Source organism: Notamacropus eugenii, chromosome 6, assembly GCF_028372415.1.
Source record: "Notamacropus eugenii isolate mMacEug1 chromosome 6, mMacEug1.pri_v2, whole genome shotgun sequence".
NCBI classification, from domain to species: Eukaryota; Metazoa; Chordata; class Mammalia; order Diprotodontia; family Macropodidae; genus Notamacropus; species Notamacropus eugenii.
In genome coordinates, this window is record NC_092877.1 from 291,821,038 (window position 1) to 291,841,950 (window position 20,913).

General features: G+C 35.9%; 1 protein-coding gene across 2 annotated transcripts in view; it reads right to left on the bottom strand.

The window, feature by feature from the left end:
- VWA8 (von Willebrand factor A domain containing 8) overlaps positions 1–20,913 on the bottom strand; it is a 442,786-nt gene that overhangs the window by 302,272 nt on the left and 119,601 nt on the right. For both annotated transcript variants that reach the window (XM_072617119.1, XM_072617120.1), the window contains 2 exons: positions 17,551–17,711; positions 15,621–15,734 (listed from right to left, as the gene is read on the bottom strand). In XM_072617119.1, coding sequence (XP_072473220.1) covers positions 15,621–15,734; positions 17,551–17,711 — 275 coding nt within the window. The remainder of the gene's footprint in view (positions 1–15,620; positions 15,735–17,550; positions 17,712–20,913) is intronic.

Below are 20,913 nucleotides of genomic sequence, written 5' to 3' on the forward strand. Positions count from 1 at the left end.
ATAGCAGATATTTAATGGGTCTCAGACAACAGAAGAAAATTTTGTTTCCATTGTATCACAGAAACAATGAAAATTTATATTAAGAAAATTGTAACAATTAGCATACCAAAATTTATAAGTTATATCTAAAGAAAATTTATATCTCTGAACATTTATATTAACAAAAGAGAGACAGAGACAGAGAGAGAAGACTAATTGAACATGTCATTTTAAGGGCTAGAAATAAATTAACAAATGCAGAAAATCTGACTATTAAAAGAGATAAACAAATTTAAAGCAAACACTACTGAAGTGATAAAGCAGTTAAAAATATGAATAATTAATCTATTAGCTTCTTTGATTTTTTTAAAAGAGGAAAACCAAATCATTACAATATAAAATGAGGAGAACTCTTATTCATAAAGAAACATATCAGAAGGAAAGTCACATTTTATTTTTGCAAAAATTCTTGAAAACATAAATGAAATGATAGTTCTAAAAATACAAACCAGATTAACATAAAAGAAAAAAAACAATCTAAACAACTTAATCTAAGAAAGATAAATCAAATCACAAATAAAGTAATTCCAAAGAAAACTCTCATGGTACAGAAGGATTTACAAGTGAATTTTGTCAAAAATCTAAAGCTCAAATATTTCCTATGTTAAAAAAGCTACTTTCAAAAATAGAGAAGGTAGGTACCTTATCAAAACCTTTTATAGGACAAGCTTTTTCCTGGCATTCAAACCAGGAAGATAAAAAGCAAAGAGGAAAACCTATAAACCAGTAACACTAAAAAATGCTAATACAAAAATATTAGCAAAGAAGCAATGGCAAAATTTAATATATTCACTACAACTAGTTGGATTTATACCAATAATGCAAGGATGATCTAATTCTAGGAAAACAATAAATACAATTTATCATATTAGTAATAAAATTGAATTGGTTATATCAATAAGTACACAAGTCTTCAACAAAACAGCATTCATTTCTACTAAAACTACTAAAAAGCATAAGAATAAAACTTTTTTTCTAATATTCATTCTAATCAGAAGCATCTATGTAAAATGAAGAACAAATATTAACTGCAATAAATACAGGATGCACTCTCTAAAATATCAAGGTTGCAAAGCGTGAATGCCTCACTGCCTATTATTTGACACAGTAGTAGAAATACTAGCCATAGCAATAAGAAAAAGGGAATAAACATAGGCAAAAACAAGCCAAACTGCCAGATTTACAGATAATTTGATCATAAAAAAGGTTAATTAAGAAAACTGTAACTAATCAATTAGCACAATATAAAATCGATTCACAAAACCATCCACTTTTCTGTATCTTGCCAATAAAACACAGGATACAGGGTCAAAATTAGGAAGAGAAATTCTATTAAAGATAACACTAAATACCTGGGAATTAAACTACTAAGACATATGGAACTAACAGAGAAATAGGAGTATAATAAAACTTATAGAAAAACCTAAATAACTGTAGAAATATTCAATTTTTGTGGTTATGCAAAAAAAGTAAAGAATGAAGATACTACACAAATTTATCATTATTCTACTCAAATTATCTAGGAAATACTCAAAATACACAAAAACTCAAAATTGATGCTGTGTTCCGCCCGTCCTATTCAACTCTTCTCACCATTCTCCTGCAGGTTCACAATAGGAGGTGTGTCTATCCAGCATATTGGTGGCAGGCCTTCTCACTTTGCCTTACACTGCAAGGCTACTCAGTGAAGCACTCGGGCTGTAAGCCAGTCATCTTTTACACATTTCACTGAAGACATTTTTACTACTGCTCTTCTTTGAAATTCGTCATTGGGGGTAGTTCTAGCATTGCACTGCTAACACTGCTCATGAACTGCTCTATCACCCTGACTGAGAGTCATTTTTAATTATCTGATGGCTGTTGTATTTCTACGTCTCATTGCCATATGGCAACATTGATAAAATAGTTGTATTAAAAAGTGAGACTTTCATTCCATGATAAGTATGGAGCCATTAAAGCAGCCAGGCAACTTCTTGAGGACAATCAAGTCATCCTCAATTGAATGTGTCCCTCTTGTGCTTTTGCAGTGAAAGTGGTAAAGTAGTGAAAAACAGGGTCAAGTTTTTAGGCAATATGCAAATTAGAATTGGAACAATGGCAATCTATGAAATCCTTATCTACAGACAAATGGGTGAACATATTGCTGGAAAATCCCAATTATATCAATCTTGATATTACTGCCAAAAAAAAGAAACCAAGAAAAACAAGGTGAAGGTAAAAACAGCGATGAGTCATGGGTACTTCTTTGGAGAAGGAAAGAAAGAGAAATGGATGGAGTTGCTTTATTAAACATCAAAAGGCAAAAACACTTTTTTCATTCACTATCTGGTCATCAAGTATTTCAGTGCTAATGATAAGTATTTTTAAAAAGATCATCATGGAAATAATTGCAACTCATATATATGAATTAGTTCCTTGTGTGTGTTCGTCCTTCTTTGCCAAAGAGGACCATGCCATCAGAGAAATAATGACATGACTTGCACTTGACTTTGTTTCGAGTGAGGTAGGGCTGTGCAGGTCACCAGCCTCACTTCTCCTCCAGAGCCATCTGAATCCAGTGACCAGATATTCATCAGGATGACTGGAGATGATCCAGCATGAGTCAATTGGGGTTAAGTGACTTGCCCAAGGTCATACAGCTAGTGAGTGTCAAGTGTCTGAGGTGAGATTTGAACTCAGGTCTTCCTGACTCCTGCACTGGTGCTCTATCCACTGTACCACCCAGGTGCCCGAATTAGTTCCTTATGTATTACAGGAAATGAGACCATAATTAGAGAAATTTGCTGTAAAGACTGTCCCCTAATTAATGGTTTCCCCTCTAGTTTTAGCTACATTTGATTTCTTTGAAAAGTTTTTAAATTAATGCAATCAAAACTGTCCATTTTTTTGTGTGTGTATGTGTGTGTGTGTGTGTGTGTGTGTGTGTTCACCTTTTGTTGCCAGAGAAGATTATGTCATCAGAGAAATAATGACATGACTTGCACTTTACTTTCTTTCGAGTGAGGGAGGGCTGTGCAGCTCAACAGCCTCACTTCTCCTCCAGAGCCATATGAATCCAGTGAGCAGATATTCATCAGGAGGACTGGAGGTGGCCCATTTTTTTCAAATCATTTTACTCATGACTCTTTTCCTATCCACACAAATGAAAGGTAATTTCTTCCATGTTCATGGTGTGATTTTTATAGAAAATCACATGGAGATTATTTGGAACGTGGTGTGAAGTGATGGTCTAAACCTAATTTCTGCCACTTTTCCAAGTATTTTATCAAAATGTGAGTCCTTCCTTCCAATAACTAAGGTCTTTGGTTTATCGAACACTAAGTTACTGCAACTGTTTGCATTTGTATGCAGTATAATTAACAGGGAATTCAGCTTATTAACCTTTAAATTAACAAAAAACATTACCAAATTATTGAAACAATTACTGATTTACAGTGTTGTTTGAAATCTGGTACTCATAAACCCTTAAACTTCCCACTTTTTTTCATTATTACCTTTGAAATTCTTGACATTTATTACTCCATATGAATATCACTATTATTTTTCCTAGCTCTATAAGATGATTCATTTGGTAGTTTGGTTGGTTTAGTACTGAATGAATAAATTAATTTAGGTAGTATTGTCAATTTTATTAAATTGGCTCAATGTACCCATTAGCAATTAAGATTTCTAATTATTTAAGCCTGTCTTTATTTTTGCAAAGATTACATTATCAGATTCCTACAATTCCTTGAGTATATCTTGGTAGGGTATACCCTCAAATATTTTATAACTTTTGTAATTGTTTAGAATGGAATTTCTCTTTTTAAATCTATGGTTATATTCTTATTATCTCTCCCTCCCAATTTGCTTATTTCCTTCAAGTATTTATATGAAATGCTGAGTGTTGTTGTTGAGTTGTTTCAGTCATGTCCTATTCTTCATGACTCTGTCTAGGCTTTTCTTGGCATTTTACAGAGGAAGAAACTGAAGCAAGCAGGGTTACATCATTTGCCCAGAGTCACACAGCTATTAAGTGTCTTAGACCAGATCTGAACTCAGGAAGATGAGTCTTCAGGACCAGCACTCTAACCATCAGGTCATCTAGCTGCTCCTGCTATCAGTTACATTTGTATTAAGTATTGCTATTGATTCATTATCTATGGGACATTTTACTCTAATGTAATTTCCTTCCCCAACTCTTTTTATCATGTCTACAATGTCTGCCATTATGTGAAATAATTGTACTCCTGCCTTTCTGAGTTCAGCTTAAGCATAATATATTTTGTTCCAGTCTCTCATTTTGATGCGATGTGAATCCCTGTTTTGCAAGGGTGTTTTCTGTTAAAAACAAATTGTCAGATTTTATTTTCTAATTCAATGTGCTATTTATTCTCTTCTGTTTTATGAAAAAGTTCATCCCATTCATGTTCATGGTTATTACTGTAAAATATATACTTTTCTTCTTTCTGTTCTCTCGTATTTTTTCCTCTTTGCTCTCATCTACCTCTCTTTACAAATAAAATGATTGTACAAGTGTTTTTGGCAAATACTTGTTTAGAACAATGTTCTAATAAATGAAACAGCTTATCTATTCTCTGTAGCAGCTCTTTTCTTGTCCTTGCCCAGCTCACAATCCCAGGTTTTTCTTCTTTCTTTCTTACCTTTTAACTCACTTTCATCTTGCTCTCCCTAAAATTAGAGTTTATTTTGATTACAATTACTACTTTACCAATTCTGTCCTCCCTCTTAGACTCCTCTCTCCTTCTCCATTCTCTCTGTTCCCATCTATATACTTGCTAAGTTTCATGTACTTCTATACCAAGTGTTGGTATTTATGACTATATTCAATCTTCCTTTATGGGGGGTTCAAATGAAAGTAAGATTCATGGGATGCCCATTCCCCTGATATTTTACTCTATCTACAATTACATATTCTTCACTTTATGTACCTCTATTGTATGAGAGGATTTTCTTTCCCTTTTCTTCTTCTTTTCCACCTGAATATTCCCCTGTCCTTCCCATTTCTGTCTCTTCTTTAGATCATTAAAATATAAAAAAAACCACCCACAGGACCTCTGTCATTTTTACATTTCTTTATAATCTTTAAAAAATATAAAGGTTCTTCGAAGATCTTTCTCTTTTCACTCAATTAACATGTAAGCATTTTAACATGTAAACATTTTAACTCTGTGTATTCCCTTTCAGTAAAATAAATGTGTCCTCAATGTTTCCTTTGGTAGCTTCATTTCTATTTCAAAATACCTATGCAGATCTGGCCTTTTCATGAGAAACATTCACAAATTCTCTCTTCTATGAGCTCATTTCTGATGCTCAGCTACTACTGCCACAAATTTCACTAGGTCTTTCTCCTACCATTGGGCTTGGTGCAGCCAGTCCCAAGCAGACCGTTACCACCTCCAAGGACTACCCTACCATCTATTTTCCACCTATCCAGGTCTGTCTATCTCAAGATCTCCATAGGATTTGGGAGGGGGGCACTTTGAGGTGGAGGAAGTGGGGAGTTCTGTGTGGAGGAACCTATAAGTTACATAAGATACATCTCATGTATCTGTTTTCAAGCATTTTCAGTTATTCAGGGGTAGAAGTAGTGGCGGATCTGGGCTCTTTTCCACCAAAACACATTACCACCTTCCTATAATGCTGCCAACACTGGCTGGCCTCATTCATGTCTCTGGACTTTAGAAATCAGCACCAACAGAAAGCTTTTCAATAAACTCTGCCGTATCTAACAAATCAAAAGCAGCAAGTATTAGATCTAATTGCGCATTATTCCACAGACCATCCCTATATTTTCAATTTGTTCCAGCAAAAAGTAAATGTAGCTGATTATCAGTTCCATTTCAGCTGACATTGTTATTTTATTTTATTTTTAAGTACTGAATTTTGTATTTGTGCAGAATGCTAAAATTTTAAATTCTGAATTATAAAGTATTATAATTTTGTTGGTTTCATTCTGAGGTGCTAACCAAAAATAAAACTGTAAGGGAACACAATGGAAAAATGATCTGTATGAGCATGGTGGGCAATATCTTTTACTCTCCTCTGCAGTAGTCATTAAGGTAAGACATGAAGGAACTCCTTGGAGTGATAAAATAGGACTTATAAAAAATGATATGAAATAGTATATATAGGAAATACAGACACATACATGCATATTTCATAGAAAATGTCACATACATACACAGATACATATATGCATAAACAGATTAGAAAATAGCAACCAATTTTGTTATATCTAAAATTGCCCTTCAAGCAATGTTAATGGAAATTTTCACACCGTATTTTATTATGAAATAAAAAAATATAGCTTGGCTCTTAAACATCTGGTATTATAATCAATGAATATGTACCAGCTTTATACAATGAAATATGGAGTTCAACTGTTAATTATGATACAGTACAAGATGTATGCTTGATCCACTTCAAAAGCTTTAAAAAATCATGAACAACATGGGTATTGCTTATAATTCCTGAAATTCCAAAAATTCTCACATATGCTATACTACCAAGTGTAAATATATGCCTGCTGTAGTCTCTGGCCTGTTTTATATTTTGTATATACAAACATGCCTAAGCATTCTTAAACCTGTGGAACAAGACGATTTACTCTTGAAGCTATACCCTTTCCTCTTTTCCTACAACTACCACTGAACTAAGGAATAGTTAAGTCATTAGGCTATGTATGTGTGTATGTGTACATGTGTGTCCATACAGACATGCATTTACACATGTGGGTATATCTCACATATACACATACATATATGTACACATAACACCCATGAGCATATTATATATATTTTATTTTACTTGAGTCAGGACCTTCATTCAGGAGGGGAGTAGAAAAGGGGAGGGAGGGAAGAGGAAAGAAAGGTGTAAGGTAGGTGCTACTCTTCTCCCCATTGAACAGTTCAGGAAACTGAGGCAAACAGAGATTAAGTGACTTGCCCAGGGTCACACAACCAATAAACATATGAAGTCCAATTTGGCCTTTCTGACTCTAGGCCCAGAGTTCTCTCCATTGCACTACTAGCTGCCTTAATGGAATGTATTGAAACCACCTTATACAGTTCAATAATTCATCTGAAATAATAAAATTCATCTGGAAGAACAAAAGACCAAGAATCTCAAGTGAATTAATTTTTTTAAAAATGGGAAGGAAGTGGGGCAGAGCCAAGATGGCAGAGGGGAAAGATGGACCTGTAGAAGCTCCCCCCTCACCCCAGAGCCCATAAAACACCTGTAAAAAATAACTCCAAACAAATTCTAGAGCAGCAGAAAACACAAAACAACAGAGTGAAAGAGATTTCCAGCCCGAGACAGACTGGAAGGCCAACAGGAAAGGTCTATCACACTGGAGGTGGAGCAGAACGCAGCCCAACACACAGCCCAACACGGTGCAGCAGGGACAGGACCTGCAACAGGTTTCAGGGAGCCACCAGCAGCAGCAGTTCCCACATTCATCATCCTACAAACACCACAGACAGCTTCAAAGGTCAGTGACAAAGCTTTCTCATCTAGGTGAGAAGGGAATGCAGTCTGTCCTGCCAGCAGCAGCCACTGAAGTGGCAACATCCATTTTTGGAGCCCTCTGCCTAAAGTCCCTGTGGGAATTAAGCCACTGATCTGAATCTCAGCCCTGAGCTTGACCCTGGGGTGAGGAGAAGCAGCACTGGTGTGGTGCTGGGGAGAGGGAAATCTACTCACAGATTCTGGGCAGAAAAGTTTTTGGTTGCTCTCAGACCAGTGTGCAGGCTGACTGTGCCACCTTGGAGAAACTGAGAACTTACAGGTTCCCAGAGTATACCCTCCTCTTGACAAAGGACTCTAAAGTCAAGTAACTGACTAGGAAAATGCCCCCCAAATGGGGGAAGAAATAAGACTATAGAAGGTTACTTTCTTGGTGAACAGGTATTTTCCTTCATCTTTTCAGATGAGGAAGAACAATGCATAGCATCAGAGGGAGTCAAGGCTTCTAAAACCTCCAAAATAAATATGCAATGGTCTCAGGCCATGGAAGAGCTCAAAAAGGATCCTGAAAATCAAGTAAGAGAGGTAGAGTGAAAATTGAGAAGAGAAATGAGAGAGATGCAAGAAAATCATGAAACTGAGTCAACAGCTTGCTAAAGGAGATCCAAAAAAATGCTGAAGAAAATAACACCTTTAAAAATAGGCTAACTCAATTGGAAAAGGAGGTCCAAAAAGCCAATGAGGAGAAGAATGCTTTAAAAAGCAGAATTAACCATATGGAAAAGGAGGTTCAAAAGCTCACTGAAGAACATGATTCTTTAAAAATTAGAACAGGACAGATGGAAGCTAATGACTTTATGAGAAACCAAGAAATCACAAAACAAAACCAAAAGAATAAAAACATAGAAGATAATGTGAAATATCTCATTGGAAAAAACAACTGACCTGGAAAACAGATCCAGGAAAGACAATTTAAAAATTATGGGCCTACCTGAAAGCCATGATCCAAAAAAGAGCTTAGACATCACCTTTCATGAAATTATCAAGGAAAACTGCCCTGAGATTCTAGAGCCACAGGGCAAAATAAATATTGAAAGAATCCACTGATCACCTCCTGAAAGAGTTCTGAGAGGAGAAGCTCCTAGGAATATTGTAGCCAAATTCCAGAGTTCCCAGGTCAAGGAGAAAATATTGCAAGCAGCTAGAAAGAAACAATCCGAGTACTGTGGAAATACAATCAGGATAACACAGGATCTAGCAGCTTCTACATTAAGGGATCGAAGAGCTTGGAATATGATATTTCAGAAGTCAAAGGAACTGGGATTAAAACCAAGAATCACCTACCCAGCAAAGCTGAGTATAATACTTCAGGGGAAAAAATGGTCATTCAATGAAATAAAGGAGTTTTAAGCATTCTTGATGAAAAAACCAGATCTGAATAGAAAATTTGACTTTCATGAAAAGGTAAACAGGAAAGAGAAATCATAAAGGCCTTTCTAAAGTTGAACTCTTTACATTCCTACATGGAAAGATAATACTTGTAACTCTTAAGACTTTTCTCAGTATTTGGGTAGCTGGAGAGATTACACACACACACACACACACATACACACACACACACACACAGCAGAGGTTGAGTTGAATAAAGAAGGGATGATATCCAAAAAAAATAAAATTAAAGGCTGAGAGAGGAATATATTGGGAAGAAAAAGGGAGAAATGAAATGGGGCAAATTATCTCTCATGAAAGAGGCAAGAAAATTCTTTTTCAATGGAGGAGAAAAAGGAGGTGAGAGGGGAAAAGTGAAGCTTACTCTCTTCACATTTGGCTTAAGGAGGGAATAACATGCTCACTCAATTTGGTATGAAAATCTACCTTACACTATAGGAAAGTAGGGGAGAATGGGACAAGTGGGGGATGACAGAAGGGAGGGCATATTGAGGGAACGGGTAATCAGAATGCAAGGCATTTTGGGGTGCGAGGAGAGGAGAGATTGGAATAAAATTTGGAACTCAAAATTTTGTAGAAATGAATGCTAAAAACTAAAAATAAATAAATAAACAAACATCCAACCCATTGAAAAAAAAATGGGAAGGAAGGAGGCCTGGCAGTACCAGATCTCAAGCTGAACTACAAGGGAGTAGTTATCAAAACAATTTGGTATTGGTGAAGAAATAGGTGGTTAGTGGAACAAATTAGGTATACAATATATGAAAACAAATGAGCACTGTAGCCCAGTTTCCAGTTATTGTGGTAAGAACTCACTATCAACAAAAACTGTTTAGGAAAAACGTAAAGCAGTACGGCCAAAACTAGGCATACAGAATGAAGGGAATCAAAGAAGGTCAACCACTTACACAATGACAACCTTACCATAAAGACAACCAACTCTGAAAGACTAACAAACTAAGACAGATACAAAGACTGACCACGACTCCAGAGAACTCATAATAAAACATCATACTCACCTCTGGTTAAGAGGGAATGGACCCAAGAGCACAGGTTGAGATAGTTTTCAACAGTCAATGTGAGAATTTGTTTCACTTGACTATAAATATTAATCTAACAGGGCTTTTGCTTTTCTTTCTCAATAAGAGAAGGATGAGTGTGAGGTGATATTTCAAAGATATTTGAATTTCTCTAAACATTAGTTATTTTAAATAGAATTCAAATAGAAACAGATCCCTACGGACCACATATTGAAGAAGTGTACGCAGGTCTTCATTCAAAAATATATATATAATTTTTATTATAATATTTATTATAATAATAATTACTACTATTAATCTGCAATTCCTAGCCTTAAAAGAGTTGGCTGAGCACTGAAAGGAAAAGACACGAACCATTTATTCATGGTCATAAGAGTTATTAGCATGTGTCCAACACAGAACTTGAACCAATGTTCAAAACTGACATGATTTTATCAGTAGAAATCACATAAGGAAGAGACATTAGCATTTGCTTTGTCACTAAACCCCAAGGACCACAGGAACATGAGACTCTAAGGACCATGGGACCTTTCCATCTGACCTGTAGCTGAAACTTACCAGATGTGCTGTCTCTCTCATCAGGAGAAATGAGCTCCTTGAGAGAAAAAAGTGCCTTACTTTTCTAATTGTATTTCATTGCTTACAGCAGTACTTTGCACAGAGTAAATGTTTAATAAGCTTGTGCTTTTTTGCTTCATTCATTCATGTCTTCTTGTCAGCCCATAATGACTATACCATTCTGCCTGTATTATTATTAAATCAAAAATATCTCCTTAAGAGTACATTTACCTATTTAACTCACACTGCACATTACCTAAACCCTAGTTACTAAGTAATGTTTGTTTTTCCAACCAAACACATATTGCCCCCGATAGTCATTTTATTATTTATGCCCTGCATTGCTTAAGAGTCTCAAAAGGCTTTCCCTTCCCACCCTCATTTGTAGATAAGTTGTATGGTAGGGGATGTCTACATACACTGCTGTGGCTTAAGAACCCCTTACTAGACCTTTAGTTTTTCAGATCTCATTGGAGGAAGAAATATGTTAGAGGAGACAAACTTAGGTTTACTAACAAGAGGAAGGGGGAAAATCCATACTAGGTTTCAGGCATGATGAATCTCTGAACAAAACAAACTTCAGGTATCCCTAACCAGACTATAGGCTATAGACTATGGAAACCAAAGGAAACATTTAAATACAAAAAATAAACATGTATAAGAACAAAATAAAAGTCATCCATACATGGGTGGGGAAAGTAACTGAAATCATTTCATATAAAGACTATTTGAAAGAACTAGGGAATTGGTCTCAACAATAGGATGAACAGATGCCTGGAATTTGGAGATCATTGGGCTTGTAGAAACAATTGTGGGAACTTCCTATGAAGCCATCTGGGTGGTACAGGGGAAAGAGGGTTAGATTTGATATCAGTTTGAATCCTACATCAGTCACTATAAAAGTAGTAATAACTAACATTTATATAGTGCTTTCAGGTTTGCAAAAGTGTGTGTGTGCTTGTGTGCATGTGTGTGTGTGCGTGTACACACACTCCTCAGTTAGTCCTTATAACAAAGCTGTGAGGTAGGTGCTATTATTCCCATTTTATATACAAGGAAACTAAGGCTGAGAGGTGAGGGGACTTCCCTATAGACATAAAACTAGTATGTGTCTGAGCTAAGATTTGAATTCAAGTCTTGATGACTAACAGTTCAAAAATCTATCCAGTAGGCCACTAAGTCTATCACTTGGCCTTTGTTTGATTCTGTTTCTCCATATATAAAATAGGGGCAATCATATCTACCTTCCCAGGGCTGGTTACTAGGATCAAATCAAATGAAACTTTTATATGCAAAATGATTTATATATAAACCTTAAGGTCCTATACATTTATTATAATAATAAATAAACATTAATTAAATTCTTTGCAATGAATGTTCCAGGAGCTATGCTAAATGCTGGTTATATAAAGAAAAGCAAAACCCACAAGACTGCATTCTAATGAGAAAGGCAAAATGCAAATAACTATTTACAAATAGGATATACACACATATATGCTACAAATAGGAGGTTATCTCAGAGGAGAAGGCACATGTCGTAGGGGGAAGGGCAGGGAGACCAGGAAAGACCTCTGCAGAAGGTGAGATTTGAATTGAGTCCTGAAAGAGGTCAGGGAAGAGAGGAGGAGAAGAGGAGGAGGAGAATTTCAGTCATGGGAGACAACCAAAAAAAAAGAATAAGCAGAATGGAGAGTCTTGTGTAAGGAACAGCAAAATGTTCAGTAAAGCTGGATGATAGAATACATAAAAATAAAGGCACCCAGGTTGTAAAGAGCTTTAAAAGACTTACAGATCCTGTGGTTTACTGAGGGGGTAGGGAGGGGTGGTGGCATGCACTCATACCTATATGTTCATGTGCCTATACTTCAGGAAAATTACTTTGACAGCTAAATCGAGAAAGGACTAGAGCAGAAGAGACTTGAAGAAGTGAGATGAACCAGTAGGCTGGTACTGAAGCATCTGATAGAACATTTGAGAGTCAGACGGAACCTTAAAGGACATCTAGAACAATCTTCTCACTGAGACAGAGAGAGGGTACAGGGGATAACAGCATGACTGGCCTGGAGGCAGAAAGGCCTGAGTGCACGTCTTCCATGTGCTAAGCACTGAAGATACACGTGAAAAAGAAAGACCGTCCCTGTCCTCAAAATACAAAAGGAAGCGAAAGCAGGACAGGGCAGGAGAACATAGCCATGACTCTTAACAGCAGTTGAGTGGGAAAAGAAAAAGTACTTGGCCTGGGTACCCTCCTTGAACGGAGGTTTTTGAGAGGAGCCCTTGGCTTCACTCTCCAGTCAGAGGAGGAGAGGCTACTGAGGAGGTGCGAGGACCAAAGCTGATGTTGATCTTGCAGGATAAGGAAGTACCTGATGTTGAGATTCTTAGGGGAATGGTGGAACAGCCCAAAGGAATGCAGCTGGGTGGGAAGAGTGTATGTATGTGTGTATGGGTGGATGGATGGATGTATAATACTATATATATGTACATGTTTGCAATCATTCACTTTATGTGTATGTTCCCTATATTTTCTACGTAACCATTATCTTCCCCCTTGGCATGTAAGATCTTTGGGAATGGGGATGGTTTCATTCTTTGTATTTATATATGTTTTCAGTGCTTAGCATAGTGCCTGGCACATAGATACTTGATTAATTGATAACTACCAATAACTCTGTGGAATTATTCAAGATAAATGTGCACAAAGATATAAATTATAAGACAAACAAGTATGACAGACTTGTCTCTAGCTACTGGAAAGATCCCCAGAAATAAAAAGAATTGAGCTTTTGTGCTGACAAAGGAAATACCTGACACTGAAAACAGCTATCTCTTAAAAGACAAAATGAGGGGTACAAATGTTGCTGGCTATAATCTGAATCACATATAAGACAAACCCGCATTATGATTCTGGGAGGTGTTCCTGCAGGTGCTTCCATCTATAAAACTATTTGTGATCATTAAAAATAAATTTTTCATTCATTCACAAAAGAAGGATGTAAAACATTCTCACATTTAATTCCTCCCAGGATATCTGTAAGAATTACATCCTTCCCCTCTTCCTAATAGGAGCTGGCACATATCCTTACTATGAGTTGCTGCTTAACTCCTTTGACAAGTCATATGGCAGTAAGTACAGAGTGCTGCATGCTAATTTAATTTAATTCAATTCCTCATTTATTAAATTGCTAATATGCACAAACTATGTACACTGTGCTGAATAGTGGAGATACAAAGATAAAATGCTGAACAGCTTCTGTCTTCAGCTTATATACTTCTGGGTGGAGGGAGCATTACAACATGTGAGTGGATAAGTAAATGCAAGGTAGCAGTAATCCTCGAAAGAACAGTCTTCCCAAAGAAGGTAGCGCCTGAACCAAGCCTTGAAGGGAACTAGGTATTCTACAAAGTACAAGTAAGGAAGAAGAACATTCCTCAAGGAGAGACCAGTCATGCAAAGGCTTTGCATACAGGAGGTGGAATGTGGACTGCAAGCAGCAACCAGTAGGTCAGTAACATATTCATAGAATTTGCTGTAAGAGGAGTAAGGGAAAAGGTCTGAAAAATCAGGTAGAAGCCAGAATGTAGGTTATAAATGTCAGACTGAAGAATGTGTATTTTATCCTACTGGCAACTATAAATCCCTGAAGATTTCTGAGAGGCGATCTTACAAAATCAGGCTTGTGTTTTAAGATGATTAACTTGGTAGCTGTGTGCAGAATAGCTTAGAGAGAAGAAATACTGGGGACAGGAAGACCAATCAAAAGGCTATTATGATATGTTACATGAGAAGTGAGGAGGACCTGAAGCAGGGCAGTGGTCGTGTGAAGAGTGGAAAGCAGATGGATGCAAGGGACATTCAGTAAAATTTAACAACTGATTTAACATTAACTGATTTGGGAGAATCGATCTAGTCACTGTGTCAAGAATAATAATAAAAATAAATTATAATATCAAATAATAAATAAACAATAATAATGAAGTGATATAAAGTCACGCTATTTCCCACCTCTGCCCCTGGTTTATATACAGCAAGAGTTCTGCAATTTGGTCTGCTCAAGGATGGCTTGAGGGAGCTAGGGCACTCAGCTATCTCTCCCAGCGCAAGCTTCAGGACATACCAATTTATTACCCAAACCAAATTCTGTAAGCCATTACTTACCAACCTCTATGATGTTTTCCCTCCTTTCTCAATGATTTCAGCATCAAGCTGACAGTTTTCATCTCTACCTCTAACTTATGCCCTCATTCCAGGGGATTTCAATCTACATATCCATGTTGCCCACTCTTCTGAACTCGGTATAAAGACTTATTCCCTCACTCCACTTCTGTTACACAAAGGAGTGGTCACTCTCTTGATCCTGCCAACACCTACAAATTTTTACCTTCTATGTTTAAGAACTCAAAATTCCCTTTATCCAAACAGGATGTTTTAGAGTTCTATCTCTCTCTATTCCTTACTGCTCCTAAATGTACCCTTTGTCTTCATCATATCCTCCCATTTTTCATCCCTCAGTGTTACCCCAAGGCCATCCCCTCTAACTCTGACTATACTCTCCTCCCTTCCCAACTTCAGCCCTATGGTGAACCAGTCCAACTAGACAAAATCTCTGTTCTTCAATTCCTTGTTCCAAAACCCAATCCCACATTACTCTCCCCATCAATCTTCCTTCCTATATACATGCTACTAAACACAACTGAAGGAAATCAGGAAACTGTACTGACTGGTTCAACTATAAATTCCTATCAGTAAATCTAAGTGACTCCCTCACTGCAGCAATGCAATCCTACTATAATTTTCTAACTGATTGCCTATTCCACTCTTCACTGCAGCTATTCCAAACTTTCCCTTCTCTCTTTAGGCTTCCCTTACCATCAACTCTCACCTCTTAGTTGAGAACTTCACCTTATACTTCATCAAAATTTGAGGCAATTCAACCAGAGACCATTCATCCCTCCTCATTTTATATTTCTACAATACCATTCGCCCCCTGAATTGAATCAAACATAAAATCAGTTTGAATCCCTGACATTTTGAATAACAAAATAAAGGGTCCCCCAAATTACCTCATCTTTAGTTGCTCATCTGACAGCTGCAGATCCTCTTTTAAAAGCTGATACCTGTCCTCCCTCAGCAGTCTTGAACCATCAAATAAAGTCAGTTCTCTATCATGGATTAATCTATTGGCATTAAGGGAAAAGAAGAAAGAATCAAATTATTGAACTATAAGCCATCAGTGACTTCATTTATACTCTCTGTGTTAACTGTGAAATAGTGGGCAAAATGCTCATCTTGGGAAAAACTAGGGGTTTTATTACCAGATAGAAGTTGGATACTAGAGATGTAATCTCAGCTCTCACACTTTCTGACAATAGGTAAGTCTCCTCTGGGAGCCTCCATTTTCTCTTGTATAAAATGAAAGGGTTTGAATGAAATGATCTCTAAGGTTCTGTCCAGTTCTAAAACAGCATAGTTCTATAATAAATCTACTGGCAAGTAGGACTAAGAACATAGATAGAATAATCCTGGACACCTCTGTTATAGCAACTGCTGGCTGCTCTGCTGGCTTTAATTTTAGAGAATAGATCATGAAGATTGAGTGTTGTTGGCTGTAATTTTTTAAAAAGGGCTGGACAGTCCACTTTGTTCTTATTAGGAGTCTTTTGTTGTTATTGTGCAGCTCTTGATAATGCTTCCACATACATGATCTCATTTTAGCCTCACAACTGCCGAGGCTAGATGTTATTATCCAACGTGAACGTTCTCTTCCAGGCACTGGCCCCTAATTTGGCTCTGATACCATTAGGTCACAGACTGCTTCAAAGCCCCTACTGACTATTTAGAGTTATTCCAAACATTTCCTAGGCCACTGGCCCTCTACTGTGGCTACTGTTTACTTCAGTACATCATTACTCAGTTGGAGTAAGAGGGGAAAAACATCTAAAAGGTCACCTGTGGAAGTGAGTCAGATTTTTCTGTTTATTGGGGGGGAAGGAGTTTTTTTTTTTTGATTGGGAGGTACTGTTTGTATAACATGTGTATAATAGGTGAACAGGGAATGCTTCTGATACTATGACCATTTCTATCTTTGCTAATATTTAAAAAATATAATTATACATTTAAAATGAATCAAGATTAGCACAATAATACACCTGCAATTTAAATACTGCATGTAAGTGTTTTGGCCTCTCAAACACATTCAATGTCCAGCATGAAAGGAAAGATGTTCTGGTAAATACAATTTTTTCAGACACTCAAAGTTCAACCCATTCATTTATCTCCACATTTGCAAAAATGAAATATGGGAGAAAGTGATTTTATTATTCTCTTTAAATTATATGAGATAAAATTGCTTCCCTATGAAAATTATAAAATAAGATTCTACTTCTCAAAACTCAATTTCAGAGAAGCAAGTTAGAGTTTCTTTTCTAAGGTGAAAAAAAAGAAAAAGATTTAATTTCACACACAACTTATCTTAGAATTCCAAAATAACATTAGCAGTCATTATGTATAACACATTCTGACAACTGTGCACTCATTTTTCTGGGGTGTTGTACTTTCAATTATTCCAAAAAGCAAGAAAAATGAACAAATTTTTAACGTGTGCCTCACAAAGTTTCTACGTAAAGTGAAGTTCTGTCTTGGAGTAAGAAAATTTCAAGTTTAGTAACTTCTGAGGTTTTATTTTCTTTTGCAACTTGGAGATATAGAACTTAATTAGAGGTTTCCCCCACCCCCAACCTTTTTCCTTAGAGGGGGAAAAACTGTTTATCTAAAGCTTGAATTTGCAATCATTAACACATGTAATGATATACTCCCTCCATACACACACACACATATTTGTGTGTGTGTATATATATATGTATGTATATACACATATTTTATTTGTATATACATGAAAAAAAATCTCAGTAGCTTTTTTTGTTTTTTCCCCAAAAGCAAAAGAGAAGTTTTCACATAAATTTCGTAGTCATGTTTTTTGCAACCCATACTAACCTTTGAAGTACAGCCAATGTACCAGCATTGACACGATGAATGCCATCCAAGATAACGAGTTTTCCTTCTAGAGCAGCAGTAACAAGTGGAGAAGACCTCCAAGCAGTATCTCCATTGGGAAGAGTATATCTCTGCTGTACCAAATCACGGGCTGTCATATCCTAAATATCATCCCCAAACCCACAAAATAAAATATACAAATGAGTGCTAAATTGAGGAGAAAAGCATTGTAAATATTTGAATTTTTTTTGTTTTTCTTAATGAGAAGAACCCATAGGATGAAAACTTGTTTCTCTCATCAAAATAAAAAAGCTAACCAAATGCATTTTCTTGGTCTTTTATGGAGTATTTTAGTTTTTAACATTATTCCTCAATGGTTTAACAAGACTGGGATTTTTATAAATTTCTTTTATCACATCCCTCATTCTTCTTTACAGATTTCTTTTTTCTCTTCTGGAATATGCTCATTCATTCTACACGGGTGATGTATTTGGCAGTAATTTCCACATGACAACTAAATTTAGCTCAATGTTATGTTAAATTCTGAAGGAACAAAAATGAGCCAATTCCTTTTTAAGGACTAGAGGTTTTGAATACTCAGAGCATGCCCAGAGATTCTTATCAAATGCTGTGCATCTTCCTGCAGTTGATGAGCTTTGCAGAGAAGTCAAGAGTTATGATCATTACTGTGATTAGTTATATAGTGTGTTAGAGAGAGGCTTGAAATTTGAGGAAACCAAAAAGAATAGCCACCAGACAAGTTACAGGAATTGAAACACCATGGCATGGCACTTACATGTGATTATAAAACATGACAGACATGTACACAATGTGCTAATATTAAAGTAATGCAACAGACCAAAGCAGACTATTAATAGCTTGGGCACATCTGCGGGCCTTTCATTATCAAAGGCAATGAAGCCACAGCGTGAAACCATGTCTTCATCTGCCCCCCACCCCTACCCCCACAGGTACTGGTGTTTAGGCAATAGTGTCTTTTTTAGTGCCAAGTTTTAACTTATTCTAGGTTTCAAATCATGTACTATGTGTATCAAATACTGACTGAAAACAGACCATTTCAATTGTATCATCAATGTTAACCAACTGGTACTTCAGAATCATGAATGTATTCACTTCTGCACCACAAGGCCAGTGAAAGCTTTAACTGTTGCACACGCTACCTGTTCTACTTCTAGCAAATGCTTCTTTCGCTACTATGAAAATGTTTTTAAAAATAATTATTTTAAAACTTAGGTTGAAATATAAGCCATTCAAAAAATAATGACATTCAAGTCCAGCAAGCTCTTAGCCTCAAGGTTTTGTGGAACCATCAGACTGACAAATCAAGTTGGCACTTTATATAGCTTGGCAAATTAATTTTCTTAATTTTTAATTTTTTTCCTCAAATATTAAGTGTACACAATGTTAGAATAGTATCATTTTGAAGTCAGTGATAATGAAAATCCTAGAACTTGTATTCATAAGATAGCATACTGAATGCATTATCCAACATTAAAGGTTATTTGCCCATTACTAAATAGTAAGTACTAGGAAACAAAATCTGCATCAAACCCCTAAATTAAATGTATGCCATTTAAAAATCCTATTTACATCAACATTTGCTAAGCATCTATTTGTGAGACTTTTTGATTACCAAATGCTACCGCTTTGTTGAAAATACAGAAAAATCCAAAATATAAAACAATCACTTACAAGTTCATCTTAAAAAGTAAAGTAAAAACAAAAGAAAACACTTTTGGGTGCTAATTGCTCACTACTATTTATCATAAAAACACATGATGTTATCCAACAAAGATTGGACACAAATATAATATGAAAAATGTTTTACTTTAGAAAACAGGGCCTATGCTCAAAGCTGGGATTTTAAAAAATAACTCTTTTAAAATTTTGAAGCATATACAATAATTTTTTTAATTTTTTAAGTAATTTTTTTTAAAAAGGATTAGTATTTTTTTTGCAATAGCAAAAAAAATAAAACACATCTGGAAAAGAAGTGGGTTTCCATATATTGGAAAGTAGCTGAACAATTGGAGCATATGAATCTAAAGGAAATTACAAATATTAGGAATTCAGAAAAACAAGTATTAGGAATTCAGAAAAGTCAGTCAAAATTAGGAATTCAGGAAGACTTGTGTAAGCTCTTATTATATACTTAAGTAAGCAGAACTAAGACATGAACATGCATAACTGGCTATAATAATGTACATAGAAAGTAATACTAATAAATAGTCACATTCCAGTTAATTGCAATTAGTGATCTGTAACTTTTTATTACATGAGAGTGTTCAATGGAGGGAGGGTAACGAGATATTAGAAAATTACTGTGCATAAGAACAAAAGGATCACAGAATCACAGAAGAACCTTCAAGGCAAACGTCAAGAGAACCTTGTTTTTTAACTGGACTGAGAAGCTTCTGATATTGGTGCATTTCCCCCGCTTCAGACCTGACAAGGGGTAGAACTTCCCAGTATTTTAGGTCTGCCGCTTTTCTCCATTAGCTCAAGATAAAGAGTCTGAGGAACGCACTTTTGGTGAAGGAAATTGCTCAAATGTAGAGATAAGTAATATTTGAATATTTCATTTTAAAAAGAGAAAATTTCTCATTCAGAGATCTTTTTTAAAAAAACAGAACTCATGTAAGTTGATCATCATCATCATCCCAAAATACAGCAAATAAGTATATGTTGAGGTACTATGTGCAAAGATGGTTTTTAAAAAAGAGTACACTGTAGCATTTTTTTAAAAGTATTCAGTAGCATAATTTAGAATAAAGAAATTCTAAATTATTTTGCATTTTATTCTTACAACTGATGCTTAGAAGTAACTCAGGTAGATGCCCAATAAATGTTTATTGATAACCACCCTGACAATGAACAGAAAAATTCACGTCTTCTAACTCCATATCTAGTGTTCATCTGTTATCTGCGCTGAAGTGATGCTACATCAATTGATAAACTGAAGTTGCCAAACAAGGAGATATCTACTCACCTCCAAATCACAGAACATTGTTCCATTGTCTTTAATTCTTGAAATAAATCTCAATTTAATTTCAATCACTAAATTCTCTGCTCACTGTGGTGACAGAGGAGTTAAACATTCTTCATTTCTATCACATCCTATGCATCAAAGTAAAATTTTCTTGGGGTTTGGGGGGAGGCATGCAGGGGAGGTAACGTTTCTCATGATATAAACCATTGGTTGTCACAATTAAAATTCCAGTTTATTACATCAGATGAGAACTAAGTGTTTTCTAAAGTACAAACACAATATCGATTATAAGATGCTCTTTTATGTGAAACAAGTACAAAATCATGTTATGCCATTAAGGAGTTCAGAAACAA